The 21,315-nt window shown below is 36.7% G+C and overlaps 1 protein-coding gene across 1 annotated transcript in view; it reads right to left on the bottom strand.

The window, feature by feature from the left end:
* The window catches only part of LOC115210297 (reelin), a 254,404-nt gene that overhangs the window by 130,013 nt on the left and 103,076 nt on the right, over positions 1–21,315 (bottom strand). Inside the window, exons 20-23 of the mRNA XM_036501881.1 lie at positions 14,565–14,864; positions 12,786–12,923; positions 8,124–8,307; positions 3,155–3,360 (exon numbers count right to left, since the gene is read on the bottom strand). Of these exons, the coding sequence (XP_036357774.1) occupies positions 3,155–3,360; positions 8,124–8,307; positions 12,786–12,923; positions 14,565–14,864 (828 nt within the window). The remainder of the gene's footprint in view (positions 1–3,154; positions 3,361–8,123; positions 8,308–12,785; positions 12,924–14,564; positions 14,865–21,315) is intronic.

The raw sequence follows: 21,315 nt of genomic DNA, 5'->3' as shown, positions 1-21,315 counted from the left end.
TAGTGGGTGCTTTTTACATGTCACTGGCACAAGAGCCAGTGAAGCAGGCCTGGCATCGATCATGTTTGGATAGTGCGTTTTACGTGCCACTGGCATGGGGGGGGCAGTCAGGGGCTACTGGCATTGGCCACATTCGGATGGTGCGTTCTATGTACCACCAGCACAGGAGCCAATTTTCCTAGTATTCTTTGTGAGCTTGGATAATTTGTATGCCATAGGAAGAAGTAGAATCTGATGTTTGAGGAATGTCTGAGAGTGAGAAAACATCTAAAACTTAAAATTTTATTTACTTATTTTTCTTTCTCAGATGAAGTGTTAATCTTGGAATGTTGAATTCTTATGGCATACAAACTAACCTTATTCCATGAACTTCATGAGGTAGATTACTACTATTAGTTTTCTTGGACACTTTTTCTCTCCATAATATAAATTAATCTTGGTTTTTCACAGACAGGATTAGAAGTAATATGAAATTTCTAGGAATAATATAATTTTATTTCAATTTCATATTCAGTTAGTTTCAGAATATTAGTCCAGTGCAACTATAGAAAGTTGGTTTTGATGCAGTAAATGGAAGGAATTTAATTTTGGCATGGTACCAGTTTATGTTAGTCATAATAATAAAATATAAATTTAGTAAATGAATCATTTGAGTTGCTGTTGGAATTGAAAAGGACACACGACTTCAATTTCAACATTATTTTGTGTATATTTTAAGTGAAAATATAATTTTCTCTGTAGAAATCTATAATTTGGAGTGCCATATTCTTAGATACAAATCAATATCTAAGAATGTGGCACTTCAAATTATAGATTTCTACAGAGAATGGAAATGGGTTGGGTGTGTTTGAGTTAGTGGTACATATTGTGAAGACAGACTAAAGGAAGACCTGAATAGATTGGGGACAATCAGATTTGAGAACTTTGAGTTTCAGAAATGGAAGGTATGGAAATATGTTTGGCTATAAACTTATCCAACTTACACCAACATAGGATAACAGATAATTAATGTTGAAGTGAAGGCGCATGGCTTAGTGGTTAGGTGTATTCGGCTCACAAACATAAGGTCATGAGTTCAATTCCTGGTTGTGTATTATGCCCTTGAGTAACACACTTTATTTCTCATTGCACCAGTCCAATCAGCTGGTGAAAATGAGTTGTATGTGTAATTCAAAGGGTCAGCTTTGTCCTATTCTGTGTCAGGCTGAATCTCGATGAGAACTGTGTTAAGGGTACACATGTTTGTGGAATGCTTAATAACTTGCACATTAATTTAATGAGCAGGCTGTTCTATTGATTGGATTAACTGGAACACTTGTCATCATAACTGACAGAATGCCAGGAAGAATTAATGTCGATAGTGATATCAGTAATGTGGAATAACTAAATGAACCCTGGCTTCAGTCTTTGGTGGCGCCAGTAAATGATAATACTTTCTGAAATGTTGAAATCTTAATTAGGAATTAGGAAGAATATTATTTCCTGCCACGTAAAAGATATCTCCAAAAGCAGTTATTTATACAAAGTCTTGACTACATAAATACCAGAATCACAGTAGTCTAATACTGAGACACCCAGGCTCTTGTTTTACATGGAAAATCAAACAGCACCTGCCTTGCACCCTCCACACTGCCGCACCCCCTTGCTACCCCACTGAAATTCTAGGAAGACAACTTGTGGGTTTCATGCAATAGCAGTCAACCCTGATTGAAGCCATAACCATACCAACTTTTTAGAGTTATGAAAGAGTACATAATTTAATTTGATTTTTCCAGTTTCAGCTAATGAGCTGTGGCCATGCTGGGGCACCGCCATTTGCTGGGGCACCGCCATTATGTGCTTTTATATAAGATTTAGTGGTGTGATTAAAGGGAGATTTGGCTGCAATATTTAGCAGGTCAAGTGACCATTTAGTGTAATGGTTCTGAACCATTTTTTCCCCTGTGGGCCCCTTTGAATTTCTCTTTCACTCAGATGGAGTCTCATAACCATTTGAAGTTTAAAAAATCCATGTTATGTTTTTATAATTAAATATTAGGTGTTTTGCAAACAACTTGCACATGCAAGTGCTACCAGTTGTGAACTCCACATACTGGAAGCCAGGAAGTATATGGAATCATCAGGAGAGAATGTGCACTGTTTCAGGTCCTACTTCTTGACAGCATCAATGTGCACCGGCTGACCCCACTGATATGAGTGAAAATATCAGATTAGCGAAAGGTTCCAATTGAAGTTGGATGTCAAGGGTTTGTCATCATCATTGTCATCATCGTTTAACGTCCGCTTTCCATGCTAGCATGGGTTGGACGATTTTGACTGAGGGCTGGCGAACCAGATGGCTGCACCAGGCTCCAAGCTTGATCTGGCAGCGTTTCTACAGCTGGATGCCCTTCCTAACGCCAACCACTCCGAGAGTGTAGTGGGTGCTTTTTACATGCCACCGGCATGGGGGCCAGTCAGGCGGTACTGGTAATGACCTCGCTCAAATCTTTTTACACATGCCACCAGCACAGGTGCCAATAAGGCGACGCTGGTAACGATCATGCTCGAATGGTGCCCTTTTACGTGCCACCAGCACGGAAGCCTGTTGGCCGCTCTGGCAACGATCACACTTGGATGGTGCGTTTAGCACTCAACTAGCACGGGCACAAGTGCCAATAAAAGAATAGTTAAAATATTTTGTGTTGTAGAAGTATAAGCTATTTGTTGCACATAAATTTTAATGAAAACGTGGACCTTGGCTGAGAAACACAAGGCTCCTCTGGTGATTCTATTTAGTGGGTGAAATCAGATTGTGGCTTTGGTTACAACTGCTCTAAAGCTCTCATTTTATAACCAAATTTACAATAGGTCAGTGAAGGAGCAACAACAGGGTCATCTCACCTGCCAGAAATAAACGACTCACCCTCTAATCATAGCCTATCTTTTTAAAAAGGAAAGGACACCTTCAGATACATCTAAAGGATGTGATGGCCACAGCTGGAATGCTTTTAATAAGTGAGGCTTACTCTTATCAAGACTAACCCAGAGTTTTGTCACAATAACAACATAAAACCACAAAAAAAAAAAAGCAAAGTTCAAAAAAAGCAATCAATTTGAAAAACACAGATTTCTAAGATATAATTACTTTATAATATAATAAAGAAATAATTACTTAGGTTCTCGATATTCATTGTAGACAAGTTCTTCAAGTGTCTTCCAAGAAATACCTGCATTTGTGGAATACTGCAGCAAAATACCTTCTTTTGGATCATTAGCACCATTGCAGTTCTTGCCATTGCCACCAATTTGAATGTAAAATTGGATGTAGTCATCATCTAAAGTATACAGGTCATCAGTTGTCAGTACCCTGATTCCATCCTTTAAGAAATAAAAAGGACAATTGTTAGAAATCTGATAGTTTTCATTTCTTTTAAAGTTTGTACCTATGTGCAGAAGTGGCTGTGTGGTAAGTAGCTTGCTTACCAACCACATGGTTATAGGTTCATTCCCAATGCGTGGCACCTTGGGCAAGTGTCTTCTACTACAGCCTCGGGCCGACCAAAGCCTTGTGAGTGGATTTTGTAGACAGAAACTGAAAGAAGCCCGTCGTATATATGTGTGTGTGTATATATATATATATGTATACATATAAAAGGGATGACTTGTAAATGGATATCCATTATGCTAGAAGAAGATCCGCTATGGTCTTACCACTAAGAAAGGAATGTTCTCAAGAAAATTTAGCAAACACCAGATTTTAAAATATGCTAGACCACTGATCTTAAATTGATATTAATTAAATATTCAATTTTTCAACCTTATTATTTAAAATTTTATATATTTATGTATATGTTTGTGTGTCTGTATTTGTCTCCCCAACATCACTTGACAACTGATGGTGGTATGTTTATGTCCCCGTAACTTTGCAGTTCGGCAGAAGAGATCGATAGAGTAAGTACTAGGCTTCCAAAGAATAAGTCCTGGGGTCGATTTGCTCGACTAAAGGCAGTGCTCCAGCATGGCCACAGTCAAATGACTGAAACGAGTAAAAGAGTAAAAGAGGGGCAGGCTTTCATGTGGTAATAAAGGTTGCTTTGTGACCACATGGTTTTGGGTTCAGTGCCACTGTGCCACTCATCGGGCAAGTGTCTTCTTTGTCTTCTTTTATAATCTCAGGCTGACCAAAGCCTCATGAATGAATTTGATAGATAGAAAACTATGTGGAAGCCTGCATGTACTTGTGAGAGAATGTGTGCACACGCATGTGAGAGTGCACATGTATGAGAGAAAGAGAGAATATGCATATGTCTGAGAGAGAGGGAGAGTGCATGTGTATAAGAGAGAGTGCATATGCATGAGAGAGAGAGAGAGAGAGAGAGCATGTATACCTTGACCCCCCCCCCACACACACACAAACAAACAACTGGACTGAAGAGGTGACTAAATTATGAATGGAAATATTAACTGCAAACATCAGATTTTGAGTCAAATGAAATCTGTTTCCAAAGTTTAATATCAAATTGGATTTACAGTTTTGATCTCTGACAAAGTCAGTTATCAGACATCGTGTGCCAAACTCTTGGAAACACATTCCTTATATGGGATAGGCAGGAAGTGGTTGTGTTGGTGGAAAGGAACATTGTCAGTTGCACACCATGAGTTGTTCACACACACATACATATATACACACATACATACACACACATATCTTTATATATAAAACTGAAGTTGTGTGAGTGCCTGTCTCCTACGATTTAGATTCCTAACTACTCCCACGTTTTGCGGTGCAGTTTAACCAAAAGTGGGTATCTTATAGTTGTGATTCATATCAAGCCCTTCTGGGTATTAGGATGAGTCTACGATTAAAAAAAAAAATTTACCATCATTTTTTCCTATTTTTAATGCATTTTTTTGCTATTATATAAGGCAAGTAACTCTCTAAAAATGCTTATATAGTTATTTCCCTTACAAACCCGAGCAACGCCGGGCGATACTGCTAGTATACACATACAAATACAGAAAGAGAGAGAGAGAGAGGAGAAAGAGAAAGAAAGGGGCAGAGAGAGAAGGGAAGACAGAGAGAGGGAACAGAGAGGGAAGGGACAGAGGGTGTCAAAGAGAGAGGGTCATAGAGAGGGTGGAGAGGGAGAGAGAGAGGGGGGGTGAAGAGAGAGAGAGAGGGGACAGAGAGAAGAAAGGAGAGAGAGAGAGAGAGAGAGAGAGAGAGAAAGATCAGTCTCAGAACTTGACTGGTATTTTGTTTTACAAACAATAGAAGAATGAAAATTGACCTCAATGGGATTTGAACACAGAATGCAAAGAGTTGAACAAATACCACAAGGCATTTGTCTGACACTGTAGTGACTCTGCTGGTTGACTGCCCCTTGACATAGATACAAAGCCACAAACCTTTGCATAAGAATATGACCAACTACACTGACACAATGCTTGTCTGGAACTTCATTTTATCACTCAAAGATGAAAAGCAAAGTTAAAGCCTGAACATAAAACAGTACAATGAAGTACTTCGAAAACCTTTGCTCATTTCTCCTCGGAAAAAGAATTTCAACCATGTTTCGTGGTCTGCTACCACAACAGCTCCTTTTATAGGATCCAGTTAGCTCAAGACATCATCAGGAGGAGCCACATCCGGTTTCGGCCCCTACTCCTCTACTGTATTGATGTGGTGCCTCCCCCCTTTCGGAGGTGTCTTCAGCTCTGGTGTTGAGTGCATGTCATCTTTCTCTGTCTTTCTTCTGTTCCCTGGCCTCTTCGATGTAGCGTTGAGTGTCAGCAGGCGACTGACTGTCTTGTCGCATTTCCCTTTAAATACCTGCTGCTAGGTTCCAGGTCCTGTTCAGTATTAAAGACATCAAACTAAATGAAACTACAAGGAAGTCTCTACATTATTGCTCAGTCTACGAGAAACAACAGTGAAATTACTCCCAAAATGTATACTAATATGTTTTGGGAACAAGGGATCATCATCATCATCGTTTAACGTCTGCTTTCCATGCTAGCATGGGTTGGACGGTTTTGACTGAGGGCTGGCGAACCAGATGGCTGCACCAGGCTTCAATCTTGATCTGGCAGAGTTTCCACAGCTGGATGCCCTTCCTAACATCAACCACTCCAATAGTGTAGTGGGTGCTTTTACGTGCCAGTCAGGCAGTACTGGCAACGATCTCGCTTGAATCTTTTATACATGCCACTGGCACAGGTGCCAGTAAGGTGATGCTGGTAACGATCACACTTGAATGGTGCCTTTTACGTGCCACTGGCACAGGGATGTGTTCAATATGTAGTCTTAGATATACAGTAACTAAGAGAAAAACCAGGATGGTCGTGACCAGAATGCCTTTGATCAAAGGTCACCTCAGTCATAACAAATCTTAGATTAAACAACATAAATCTAGAATAAATTTATAGAGGAAAGATACTGGTCTGCAGCAGGTTAACTTCTAATAAATTAAAAGCTCTACTTTCTTTAATATCTCCTCTACAACATTGGTTGTCAAGTGATGGGATAACACACACACACACACTCAGCCTGGAGTTATAGCTTGGGTGGGAAAAATATCACACAATGTATTTTATTCATAAGTACTGCTTTTGCAAAGTTCTCAGCAGTGTTTACAGCTATCACTGATAAACATCAGCAAAAGAGACACACATTTACATAACCATCATCCAGATTCCATAGCACAATATAATATCTTAAGTATATAATAGCCGTACAATAATGAGCAAAGCTGCCTATTAATTAGTTGGAATTATATAACTTTTACTATTACATTCTATAGTGGAGGCGCATGGCTTAGTGGTTAGGATGTCAGCATCAGGATCGTAAGATTGTGGTTTCGATTCCTGGACTGGGTGACGCGTTGTGTTCTTGAGCAAAACACTTCATTTAACGTTGCTCCAGTCCACTCAGCTGGCAAAAATAAGTAACGCTATGATGGACTGGTGTCCCATTCAGCTGGGGAACACATACGCCATTGAAACCAGGAAACCAGGCCCATGAAACTGGCTAGGCTTTAAAAGGGTGCATTTATTATTTATTTATTACATTCTAGATTGTCAGGAAAATTTTTGTAAATTCCAGTTTTTATACATTTTTTATCAAAATGCAGTTTTGATAAATGAGTATTTCAAGTACAAACTTCAATCACAAGTCTTGATGAGTAAACAAAGTTGAGATGCATGAAATATCCATTCCTCCCCCTTTTTCTGCACTAAATTTCTATGTAATTGTAACGTAAACCATCTGAAAGTTATTTGTGGAAAATTTCATTAAAGAATGTCCATTTTTCTGGAATGTTTACAAGGGAACAAAATTGAGGTATTTTAGCTTTTATTTCTAGCAGAATAGACGTCTTCCCACCCTTAATTGTATTTAGTGACAATTATATTTTTGCTTTATGGTAACACATTGCTCATGGCTGTTTATACATATATCTATATACAAATCATCATCCTTGTTTAACGTCCATCTTCCATGCTAGCATGGGTGGGATTATATATACACACACACACACACACACAACATAATTGTATGAGTGTGTGTATTTGTGCTTAAGAATCCATAAGTCATCTGGATTAATATCTAGTGTGAAATGGACTGCTAAGCTCAGCTGTAATGGGACTATAATATACTGTACACTTTAATATACACAAACACAAACAATTCATTGGCTGTGTGGTAAGTAGCTTGCTTACCAACCACCATGGTTCTGGGTTCATTCCCACTGCATGGCACCTGGGGCAAGTGTCTTCTACTATAGCCTCGGGCCAACCAAACCCTTGTGAGTGGATTTGGTAGACAGAAACTGAAAGCGGCCTGTTATATATAAATATATATATATGTATGTGTGTGTGTGTATATGCTTGTGTGTCTGTGCTTGTGTCCCCCTCCTCATCGCTTGACAACCAATGGTGGTGTGTTTACGTCCCTGTAACTTAGTGGTTTGGCAAAAGAGACTGATAAAAAAAGGTACTAGGCTTACAAAGACTAAGTCCTGGGGTCGATTTGCTTGACTAAAGGCAGTGCTCCACCATGGCCACAGTCAAATGACTGAAACAAGTAAAAGAGTAAAGAGTAATATTAAATACAGCTTTGAATTGCTCTAATTTGGAAATACCTTGTAGAAATACATTGATTCTCCAGACAGAATTGTTCCACATCCTTCATAACCACTCACAGTATCTCCACCTTTGATTCTGAAGTCATTTTCAGGACTATAGGTTGCCCCAAAATCAGCTTGTATACCATTTTTAGCAATTTTAGACGGTTCACAACTTGCTCGCCGAAAACCAGAATCACATCTGCAATAGAGGGAGGAGTAAGAAAATTATATCTGGTTATTAGAATAGCTCTGAGAGTAGATGGTGTTGATACTGTTCCAATAAGATAAGATTTCTAAACACTCAAAACAATAAACTCATTCGTGTGTAGATTTTCAACCACTCTAGACCAGAAGGATTTGTCCAACCCATGGCTATGGTAGAAGATACTTTTCCAAGGTGGCATGCAGAGGAGGGATGGTATTGGTCAAACTTGAAACAACTTAGTTGAGCAGAGAACTTCTTAATCGTGCTTAAACCTAAAGATGTAGTTTCACAAAGTGTATTATTATAATATCAACATAGATGCAAGAGCGGTTGTGTGGTAAGTAGCTTGCTTACCAACCACATTGTCCTGGGTTCAGTCCCACTGTGTGGCACCTTGGGCAAGTGTCTTCTATTATAGCCTCGGGCCGACCAAAACCTTGTGAGTGGATTTGGTAGATGGAAACTGAAAGAAGCCTGTTGTGTGTGTGTGTGTGTGTTTGTATGTCTGTGTTTGTCCTCCCACCATTGCTTGACAACTGATGTTGGTGTATTTATGTCCCCATAACTTAGCAGTTCGGCAAAAGAGACCGATAGAATAAGTACTAGGCTTACAAAGAATAAGTCCTGGGGTCAATTTGTTTGACTAAAGGCGGTGCTCCAGCATGGCTGCAGTCAAATGACTGAAGCAAATAAAAGAATAGATAGCACTGCTATGCTTTTTTATAGATAATACTCTATGTAGTTGATTGTATCTGAGGAGGGTCATTGTGTCAATAATAAACACACTGGTTCTATTTCACTCCTTTCATTATTATTATTATAATAATTAAGGAGGCAAATTGGCAGAATTATTAGCACAATGGACAAAATAATACAGTTCTATTTTTAATAGATGAGGAATTATGTACACTATTTACATTATTTACATTTGATGGATATTTGTCCTCATCTTGTTTGTTGTTAACACAACGTTTCGGCTGATATACCCTCCAGCCTACTTCAGGTGTCTTGGGGGAAATTTTGAACCTGGGTTCTCATTCCAGACTCGAAATTTCCCCCAAGACTCCTGATGAAGGATGGAGGGTATATCAGCCGAAACGTTGTGTTAACAACAAACAAGATGAGGACAAATATCCGTCAAATGTAAATAATGGACAAAATATTTAGCAACATTCCATGACTTTACATTCTAAATTCAAATTCCAATGAGATCAACTTTGCCTCTCATCCTTTCAGGGTTAATACAATACATACGAGTTGAATACTTGGGCCAATGTGATTGACTGTCCTCCTCCCACAAATTTCAGGCCTTGTCTCTTGTAAGGATTATCAATATTGGTTTCAAATTTTGGTACAAATCCCTCAATTTCAGGGGAGGGGTAAATTGATTACATCAACACCAGTACTTAACTGGTATTTATTTTATTGACCCTGAAAAGCTGGAAGGCAGAGTTGACCTCAATGGATGGCACGTAAAATCACCCACTACACTCTCGGAGTGGTTGGCGTTAGGAAGGACATCCAGCTGTAGAAACTCTGCCTGATCAGACTGGAGCCTGGTGTAGCCATCTGGTTCGCCAGTCCTCAGTCAAATCGTCCAACCCATGCTAGCATGGAAAGCAGATGTTAAACAATGATGATGGTGATGATGAACATGCAGATGGATGAAATATCACTTAGCATTTTGTCCAGTATACTAACAATTCTGCCATCTTGCCACCTTAAGGATTATGAATATGATCAAAAGTCAGCTAGTTAAACATTTAATCAATTGATTGGCCAATCAATAAATCAGTTAGGTTAACCATAACCAGAGTCCTTTTTTTTTAACCATTTACAATTTCATCAATGATAGCTTTCTCAACTCTTGGCCTGTGTGATTGGTCTGTTAGGAATAGCAGGCAAATCTCCCTCAAATCAGACCCTACTGATTTAATTAATTAATTAATTAATTAATTAATTAATTAATTAATTAAAAGGAACACATTGAATAAGGTAGTTCTAGATACACTATACAGTGGAAAAAGAAAAAAAAGAATAAGCTGGGATGATTGATAAGTCTGCTCAGTCAGAACTGACTGGGATTTACTACTGCTGATACCTATTTCTTTATTACCCACAAGGGGCTAAACACAGAGAGGAAAAACAAGGACAGACAAACGGATTAAGTTGATTATATCGACTCCAGTGCGTAACTGGTACTTATTTAATCGACCCCGAAAGGATGAAAGGCAAAGTCGACCTTGGCGGAATTTGAACTCAGAATGTAGCGGCAGACGAAATACTGCTAAGCATTTCGCCCGGCGTGCTACCGTTTCTGCCAGCTCGCCGCCTTACTACTGCTGATACCACGATGATGACAATCATGACCCCAATCGAGTCCAATTCCCTCATTTGGTGCAGAAAAACACAAACACTATGTAGCTAAATAATCTCCTTGCCAAATGATTATATGTATAATCAAAACCATGGTAAACTCAAAGAAAAGCAGATTGAAAATACAAGAAGTGCAAGGAATGGAAATGGTTTTCTCATTGATTTATAAAAGTTTTCTGTGTAATGTGCATTTATGATTTTTCTTATTTGGAAGTAAAGTAATTTCCTGTGATGCTTCTGTCTTTCTCAAGATCATTAATTATGCAGTTGAAATGAATTTACTTCGATGGTAAAGAAAAACCAAGCTGCTGACTCAACATATGTACATCTGTACTAATATATATATAAAAAAATAATAATATATTTTTTATATATATATATATAATATATATATATATTTATAATATATATATATATATATATATAATATATATATATATTTATAATATATATATATATTTATATATATAATATATATATATATAATATATATATATATAATTTGTTATTTATGTATAGGTTTATGTCTATCACTGAGTTGCATAATAGTGGTTTTATCTCTAATTCATATTTTATATATATATAATATAATTAATATATTTCATTATAAGTAAGTTATATTATCTTGTTACTACTATTCAGTACATTAAGAACATCAATTGAAATAATAATAAAAAAATTGGCAAAACTATTTGAGTAACAATATGAAGTAGAGAGAACAAACCTATTACATCTCAAATAAAACACTTGAACATTTTATCATTGAACTGACTTGATAAATTTCAGTTAGCTTGTGACCAAACAATGGTGTAGCCAGGGATGGGGTAGAGAGAGTTGGTTTATTGGGGTAGCACTTTTGGGTCTCCTGTATAAACCTGTAAAAGCTGAGGTCTGGAGAGGAGATCTAGCCAACTCAGGGGCTACCCTGAGTGGCACACATTCTAGCTACAACACTGCTCAAAGCAACAATACTTTATCTTTCTTGCACGCAGATGAAGGGCATGAGTGTAGAATATCAAATTCTTTACTCCACATGGTAATTAAGCTTACCAAATTCTTCTTCAGTCCTCCTATTGATAGACTTACTTCTTTTTGGGAATATTGGCTTTCAAGGCATACCACATAAAGCTATAAATAAAAGCTTGTAAATAATGGGGTGAAAAACCACCATTTTAGATAGAAAAAGTCAAAGGCTGCCCATGGGACTTCCAGCGCCTTCCAGTTTCCTAGCTACGCCAGTCCATACATGCCATTGACCGTGGGGCTGACCAGTTACAATAACATGGATGGTCTCTCCTCCCCCGTACTCATCTCCTCTCCCACCAGAACTATCCCAGTGTTATAACAATAGACAAACTACCAACAAACACAACTCCCCACCTACCCACCTTAATGACGTTTCCAATCCCTTCCCTGCCCTTCGTCTGCATCCAAACAAATCACAGAACTTATTTCCCAGGGACTCTTCAACCTCAGCATTTCCCTTTCCTTTTCTTTAAAAAAAAAATAAATTTCAAGTTTTTTTTTTTTTTTTTTTTTTCCCTTTTTTCAGAGAAGAGATATCTTTCAGAATTTAAATTTTTTATTAATTTTAATTAATTTTAAAGGGATTTTCAACCCAATATATTTATATGCTGTTATTTATGTCTTTATGTGGTGTGCCTCGAGAGCAAAAAAAAAAAAATTATTTCACATTTTCTTTAGAATTTATAAATTCTTATGACATCAACAATGTGTCACATTTATTTTTTCAATCTAGTCAAAGGGAAGGGATAGTGTCCATGACTCCTCATAGGACTTCTGAGAAATGTAGAAGAGGAGGTAGAAGATGTCCTCAAATGGGAGAGCTAGCCCAAGTTACTTTCAACAGAGTGGAAAATCAGAACAGAAAGAGCTGGAACAAATACCACTCACCATCTTTTCTGATACTCTAACATGTCTTTTAGTCCATCAACGAGAAGGACCATAGACAAAGTTGACCCTGGTAGGATTTGAACTCAGAATGCAAATTACCTGAATAGATACCACAAGGTATTTTGGTTGACATTTCAAGAACTCTGCCAATTCACAACATAAAAACCAATACAATAACTCACCTGCATACTCCTTTGTCACAAATGCCATGACCATGACACATGTGAGGACATTGTTGCCCAATGTAGAGTCTATCAACGGCCCATGTATCTGTGGGGCTCCACTCATTTTGAATTAACCGGAATTTAGTTGCACGAGACCTGGAAAGTAAAACATATACTCAATACAGATAGTAGAGCAAAGATACATATCCTGTGCAGCCATCTATGCAATAAGAAGGTGGTCACATTCTACACTCGTGCTATGATGTTTCTAATTGTAACAGTGACAGAAATCTCATGAAAATGATGTGGTTTGGGAATAGAATAATAAAATCAAAAAGAGGGTGGACATATTTAAGAGTCAAAAAGTTTAAGTACGAGAGAGAGGGAGAGAGAGAAAGATAGATAGAGAGAAAGCAATGAAAGAGAGTGAGAATGACTCTTTATTGAGCCATATTGAATGGCTGTTCACACACATGTCATACAGTCTACCTTTTACTCTGAGCGAGAGGACCTTTGTCACTAGCAGAGGTAGGAGCTCTCTGAACTTTGTCCAAGCTATTCTTATTCTAGTAGCTAGCAAAATGGCAATGCCCTAGCATGACCACAATTTTGAGCTGAAACAAATAAAAAAAAAAAAAAAAAAGCAAGTAGTGTTTAATTCATTAAATGCTTTAAAGACTGTAATCTAGTGTTCTGCTGTTTCTAATGGCTTTTTGAATTATCAACAATAATATCTAAGGGAAAGGCTAAACCAATACCAGCAGGGTTTGAACATAAACTACAAAGGGAGATAACAAAATGCTGCCAAAACCTATACTATTTCTAGTATCCTATGAGAGAAATGAATAACAATAATATTAAATTCAACAGGGATGATTGTAATGGTGCTAATGGTGATAATTATGGTGAATGACGATAGTTTCAGGTTTCAGTAGTTTTGTTGAACTAACTCCAAATAATAGTTTATTTCCAAACAAACAAGATACTTGTTTCCATTTTTCAAAAAAATGTTTTATTGATTAAAATATTACTCATTGATTCCTTCCCAAAGAATTATTGGTTGACTAAACAAGTGAGAATTTAATATGACTATGGAACATGCTTTCAACCAATGAGAGGATGCTAATGTAGCATTTAGAAAACAATGTTCTAAAAATGTTATTTCTTTTCTTTCTATTTTTTTTGCCTATTTTTTCTCAAACATTTTACATCATTTCTTGGTTTTCCATGTTTGCATGGGTTGATTTAGTTGGGACAGTACTTTTTTTTAGAATTGAATGTTTTTATTGTCTCCATGGATTGGATAAATTTTCAGTATTGTATTTTTTGAATGGACATAACTTTCTCATGGCAAGCATTCAACTGTGAATTGAGAATAACATTCATCTTTCAGCTATGTTGTCTAAAACAGCAGAATTTACACTTTGTTCAAGTTATGTGGTCTGTTCATGAACTTATAAATTAGGCTTTTTTTTTTATGAGTTAGTAAAGAAAGGTCAGTGCACATGATCTTTGTAAGTCCTTCTACACTGGTTAGATCAATATGGCTGATGCTAAATTTGAACACTTGTAGCTTGCACATCCACAGGAAAAACATGGGCAGAAATTGGAACATCAAAACATCAGGGATTGAAACCAAAGTTTTTTTTCCCATTAGCTGGGATTTTTGTCTCAAAATTATTACTTCAAAACTAGAACTATCATAGATTTATTAAAATGTAATCTTTGAAAGTAAATATCAGATCTAGAATTTGGTAGAATTTATGTCTTTGAAAGCAAATATTAGACATTACTTACCAAGTATCAGGAGGTAAAAGAATTGTGATTCTACTCCACATAGGATACTCAAAATAATCATATACAGTTCCTGCATTGTACTCTTCACATCGTTCTGGTGGGAGACAAGCTTTCTCAACAAGACTCCATGTGAGACCATGATCAATAGAATATTCCAGTCGTACTTTATTGTCCAGACCTGGTACAAATGGGATGCCACAACCCAGTGATATATTAAACTGTATCATGTAGGAAGGACCAATTTTCATTGCACTGGTCATAATGTAGCGTTTTTCTCCAACTTTTGGTTCATCAACAAAGCTAAAAGTAAAAGATAAATAAATAAAGTAGAAATTGTAAAATTTAGTGGAAGAACATTTTAAAGATTTTGATACCATTTTTGATAGAGACTGAATAAAATTATATATTTGTTAATAATTATGTAACACAGGAGGGTCATTATGCCCATAATAAACAAATACACTGGTTCTGTTTCACTTTTATTATTATAATTAATTGTCAATTCATTAATATTTAACCTATTAACTAATTGATTATTTGATTAATTGTTTGGTCAATCAGTTAGCTAAGTCCTTTTGTTGCTATCCATGATCTCATTAATAATATACACTCTGTTCCAAGTATGACAGCCTGTCTCCTAGTTTATAGGTTCTATATATGTATGTAGGAATAGTATTAAAGGCATTATGAGATAATATTGAATTAAAGACATAATAAAATGAAAGGGAGTTTACATGGGAACCTTTTGTATTGAATTTGAATCTTATACAAAATTGATTCCAAAAAAAAGCTATCATCATCATCATCGTCATACGTCCGCTTTCCATGCTAGCATGGGTTGGACGATTTGACTGAGGACTGGCTAACCAGATGGCTGCACCAGGCTCCAATCTGATCTGGCAGAATTTCTACAGCTACGCTCAAATGGTGTTTTTTACATGCTTCCTGTTTTTAAGCCTTACACCCTACCAAAAAACAAAACAAAACAAAAATACATCTTAAAATGATACAGTTACTGGTAGTTGAAACTGGAACCTCACTATGCCAAAATTTAATTTTTTAAAGAATAAATTCTAGAGAAACCTATTGCTGTTTTAAAATTTGCACTGAAGAATCATCCCAAATTTTAAAAAAATATATTTTACCCACCACCTTAATTAAGCATGCATAAATCAATTTGAATTATTCTAATCTAAGACCAATTCTTTTATCAACCTGTCATACATTACCAATACCTCAATGTTTTGACTCATTTCTGAAAATATCCATAGAAAATCCATTATTGACAGCTTTGTAACAACACTGGAATTAAATATTTAACATGTTCTCTAAACATTGTCATAACATGTTCAAGATGAGAGATTCGGACTAAATTCCAAATATTGTTTGTTGACTGTTTTATATTAATTTTTATAGGGGGGGATTTGTGAATTTAGATATTTTGCTGCAGACAAAAGATTTTAAAAATAAATTCCCTTTCTCATATTTAGTCATTATCTTCAGTGTCATTACCGTCATCACTGTCATCACTTTCAATATATTACCTTCTCTTTTTCCAGGCTTGAATAAATTGAATAAATTTGATATCATAAAACGAAGGTGTCATGGAAAAAGCATTCATGCTGGAGCCACACAAAAAGCACCGGTGCTGGTGCCATGTAAAAAGCACTGGTGCCACATAAAAAGCACTGGTGCTGGTTCTGCATAAAAAGCACCGATGCTGGTGCCACATAAAAAGCACTGGTGTTGAAGCTATGTAAAAAAAACAACCAATACACATTGTAAAGTGGGTGGCATTAGGAAGGGCATCCAGCTGTAGAAACAAAACCAAAACAGACTATGGATCCTGGTGCAGTTCCTGGCCTTGCCAGCTCCTGCCAACCTATCCAACCCATGCCAGTATGGAAAACAGGTGCTAAATCAACTCCCTTTATATATCTTTTGTCATATCCCTTGTGAAGGGCTGCATCAGAAAATTTGATCTATGCTAAGTTCTATGCATTTAATTTATTTTGTTAATATCCTTGAGAAAGGCAGAAAGATCAGGATTCTAATTTTCACTCTTCTAGAAGTCAAAGCTCACACCACCTCATCACAGAAGAAGACAAAATTCACTCATTTTAGCACATTTGTGCACAGGATAGATGTTTTATCCTCATGTGTGTATGTATAACAAACATGAACGATTTTTACATAAGATGTGCATTAAAAAATCTATAGAAATTGTTGCAATTTACTTCACAATATCAACTGAGACATGATATATGTTATACAATTTCAAACTGGGATGGACATGATTGATGTATGTTATATAATTAGTATAGAATCTCAAGTTTAATAATCCATATTCATTAGTTTCTGTTATATATCCTGAAACAAGAGATTAGTCATTTTGTGCAGGAGATTAAAAACAAGCATCCAAGGAAGGTAGAGATGCTCAATGGTAACAAAATCGAGTTTTCAAAATACAATGGATTTAACTTGTCTCAAGACCTCATCAAAAGCCATCAGCCTTTCTTCTTCTTCTCTGATTTGGGAGTCTTCAGTCTTGTGAGTGATAAGACAACCTCACTAGTGCTGGTGCCATGATAAAATGCACCTTGTACACTCTGTAAAGTGGTTGGTGTTAGGAAGAACATATAGAAACCATTCCAAAAGAGAGATGCCTGGGTGAGATTTGGTCCTCTAACATATCTAGGAGGGCTGTAACTCTTGTAAAAACTCATTTGGATCCTGTTAAACCATTCAGCCCATGCTAGCACAGAAAATTTAACTACAATGATGATGTTGCTGATACTGTTGATGTGTGTCATTAGGTTAAGTGAATTTATATGTTTCAGGCCATCTATTACAGAATTTATAATTTTCTGTAATTCTGTGTCACAAAAAACACACTGCTTAGGATTTTGGTCATAACAAGCTCCTTTATATCATAATCCCCAATGCCTCCTTTCTAATACTAAAGAGAGATTTATTATTTCATAGCTAAACTGAAGAAATATATCATAAATTTCTTGATTCTACCATGATCTAGTTATCTGTCTGCTTCAATTGCTGAAAAACTATTAAACATCAAGCTAATGATAACAATCTAGTGATTTATCAGTGTTTAGATGATGAAATGTGTTAAGATTTATAAAGACTGTAACTTAAGCAAAAACAGAGAAATCAGTTGAGAGTAAACATAATTTTATACAAAGTTGTTTGTCTTCTGAAATAGTAATCAAGTGTTCTACTACCATATCATTCCAATCACATCTCAGAGTCTTTATAAGAATATTCTTTTTTACTCTAGGCACAAGGCCTGAAAATTTTTTGGGGTGGAGGCCAGTGAATTAGATTGACCACAGTATGCAACTGGTACTTAATTTATCAACCTCAAAAGGATAAAAGGCAAAGTCGACCTTGGCAGAATTTGAATTCATCTTTTATACCAAGACAAAACAATGTACATGATAACACTTCCAATCAGTTAAGATCAGAAGCCACAGGAGCCACTGCCTGGTACTGCATCAGGGCATTTACTATTATTATTATTATTATTATTATCATTATTCTTTTTATCACAGGTTTTGTTGAAGACAGATGAAATACCTATTTATTTACTAGCCACAAGGGGCTAAACACAGAGAGGACAAACAAGGACAGACAAACGGATTAAGTCGATTATATCGACCCCAGTGCGTAACTGGTACTTAATTTATCGACTCCAAAAAGATGAAAGGCAAAGTCGACATTGGTGGAATTTGAACTCAGAATGTAACGGCAGACGAAATACCGCTAAGCATTTTGCCCGGTGTGCTAATATTTCTGCCAGCTTGCCGCATATTGAATCAACCAAAGTACTTGACTAGAACTTTATTTTACCCACCACCAAAGAACAAAAGGCAGAGTTTACTGTAGTGAAATTTGAACCTAGAATATGAAGCATCATAATTAAATGCCACATGCCTGCCACTAAAAATTCTGCCAATTCCCCAGTTATTTTGTCTTACATATTAACCTTTTCCATACAAACAGAAAATTAAAAAACAAAACATTTATTATATATTTATTTATTCATTTTACTTGTGATTAATTACTACAAGTAATTATAATCAAAACAAAGACTAAATCCCTTAATTTTCCCCAAACACTTTAGTCACATAAATCTCAGTTTGTTGTTAAAGATGGAAATTTATCTTGATTCACCATTGAGATTATAAAGTTAGGAAATATTAATCCCCCCCGACATTGTTACTAATCACATCAGAAACAAAAAAACGTCAAACAAACAAGTGGAGAGTAAATAATATATGGAAATAAATTCAGTAAACAACAAGATAATGTAGCAAGCAGTTGGCAGAATAAATGTAGGAGCAAAACACAAAGACATTATATATATATATATATATATATATATACACACACACACACACACACACACACACACACGTATGTAGGCATGGAAGTGTGGTAAGAAGCTTGCTCCCAACCTTATGGTTTTGGGTTCAGTTCCATTGCGTGGCATCTTGGGCAAGTGTCTTCTGCTATAGCCTCAGGCCAACTAAAGCCTTGTGGGTGGATATGTTACACAAAAACTGAAAGGAGCCCATTATGTATATACATACATACATATATATATGTGTGTGTGTCTGTACTCCTACCAGTGTTGGTGTGCTTATGTTCCTCTAACTTAGTAGTTCAGCAAAAGTGACTGATGGAGTAAGTACCAGACTTTAAAAAAAGGAAAATAAGTACCAGGATTGATTTGACTAAAAAATTCTTGAAGTCACTGCCCTAGCATGGTTGCATTCTAATGACTGAAAGAAGTAAAAGATACAAGATATGTGTGTGTGTGTGTGTGTATTCAAAGCAATGATTAGTAAATTCCCAAAACCAGTATGCTTTTGAATCTCTGCAACAATTCACAATAATGACTTTATTACTTTTATTCCTACCTCAGTTCATCTAATTGTATATATCTATCGTTACTTTTCATAGAAAGCCTATCCTTTTTTTGATTTCCAATGTGCATTTTCGCTTATTTTTCTTCTTACTTTCTCCTTACATTTCCACCTGTAGTTTCTATTTTCATTTTTTAACATATTTCTATTATATATATATACTAGCAGTATCGCCCGGCATTGCTCGGGTTTGTAAGGGAAATAACTATATAAGCATTTTTAGAGAGTTACTTCCTTTATAGATGCCAATTCGGGCTTTCTTAGCCATTTCTGTTTTGGTGTCTTCAAGCCATGAAGTCGTTGTTCTAAAAGAACGCTGGTCCCCTTGACAACGCATTACGACGTTGATTTCCTTACACTCCCTTCCCCACAGCTTCACGAGGGAGGGAAGGGGGAGAAGCAAACACAGGTGCAGGTGTTTGAGCGTGGACGCCAACTCCGCCGCCATCGACACACGAAAAATTATGCATTAAAATGGAATAAAAAATGATGTTAAATTATTTTTAAAATCGTAGACTCATTGTAGACACGCGCTAATACTCAGACGGGCTCGATATGAATCACGACTATAAGATACACGAATTTGGTTAAACTGCACCGCAAAATGTGGGAGGAGTTAGGAATCTAAATCGAAGGGGACAGACACTCACACAACTACAGTTTTATATATATAGATATATATATATGGTAATTAATCTGATTGCAGTTGGAAATATTGTTTTTATCAAGGAGTAAGACATTAAAAAGATACTTAAAATTAATATAAAATATTCTGGGGTTTGTCTTATCAATCCAGAAGGATGAAATGAAGTTGAAGCTGATAAGAGCTCAGTGTTTAGAATTGAGAGGCATCCACATATTCTTTTCTACTCTAGCCACAAGGCCTGAAATTTTGGGGGAGGGGGCCAGTCGAGTAGATTGACCCAGTATGCAACAGGTACTTAATTTATCGACCCTGAAAGAATGAAAGGCAAAGTCAACCCTGGTGGAATTTGAACTCAGAACCTCGGAAGTGGTAATTCAAGCCAAGAATATCTTGATAAGTGAAAATTTACATTGTCGCAAGGTAGTACATATTAACACATGGAAGACAAACAAAAGACAGACAAAATACCTATTTCTTTACTACCCACAAGCGGCTAAACACAGAGAGGACAAACAAGGACAGACCAACGGATTAAGCTGATTATATCGACCTCAGTGCATAACTGGTACTTATTTAATCGACCCCCGAAAGGATGAAAGGCAAAGTCGACCTCGGCAGAATTTGAACTCAGAACGTAGTGGCAGACGAAATACCACTAAGCATTTCGCCCGGCATGCTAATGATTCTGTCAGCTTGTCCCCTAAGAGGCATCCACATATTACAAACATCTAGACTGGTTCTCTGTCTGCCTTGTGGTTCGCCAAACTGAATTATCTTGCAATAAAAATGGTCAACAGTTATTAAAATATGTGGTAGTTACTAAAATGGTAGCAATACAAATGGTGTTAATATGGTCAGATGGTAAGTGTAGGTGTTAATATCATGATCATAAAGTCATGGGTTCAATTTCTGCACCAGGCAGTACACTGTGCCCTTGGGCAAGGCACTCCACATGCTTCCAGTCTACTCAATTGTAAATGAGTACCAGTGAAGTGTGGATGCAGACCCTCCCCCTCCTCCTTCCAGCTCTAATATACTCTTTTTTTCAGTCATTTGACTGTGGCCATGCTGGAGCACTGCATTTAGTCGAGCAAATCAACCCCAGGACTTATTCTCTGTAAGCCTAGTACTTATTCTATCGGTCTCTTTTGCCAAACTG

Source organism: Octopus sinensis, linkage group LG4 (genome assembly GCF_006345805.1).
Source record: "Octopus sinensis linkage group LG4, ASM634580v1, whole genome shotgun sequence".
NCBI classification, from domain to species: domain Eukaryota; kingdom Metazoa; phylum Mollusca; class Cephalopoda; order Octopoda; family Octopodidae; genus Octopus; species Octopus sinensis.
Note: the sequence above shows the minus strand (reverse complement) of the source record. Positions and strands in the feature narration are given on the sequence as shown.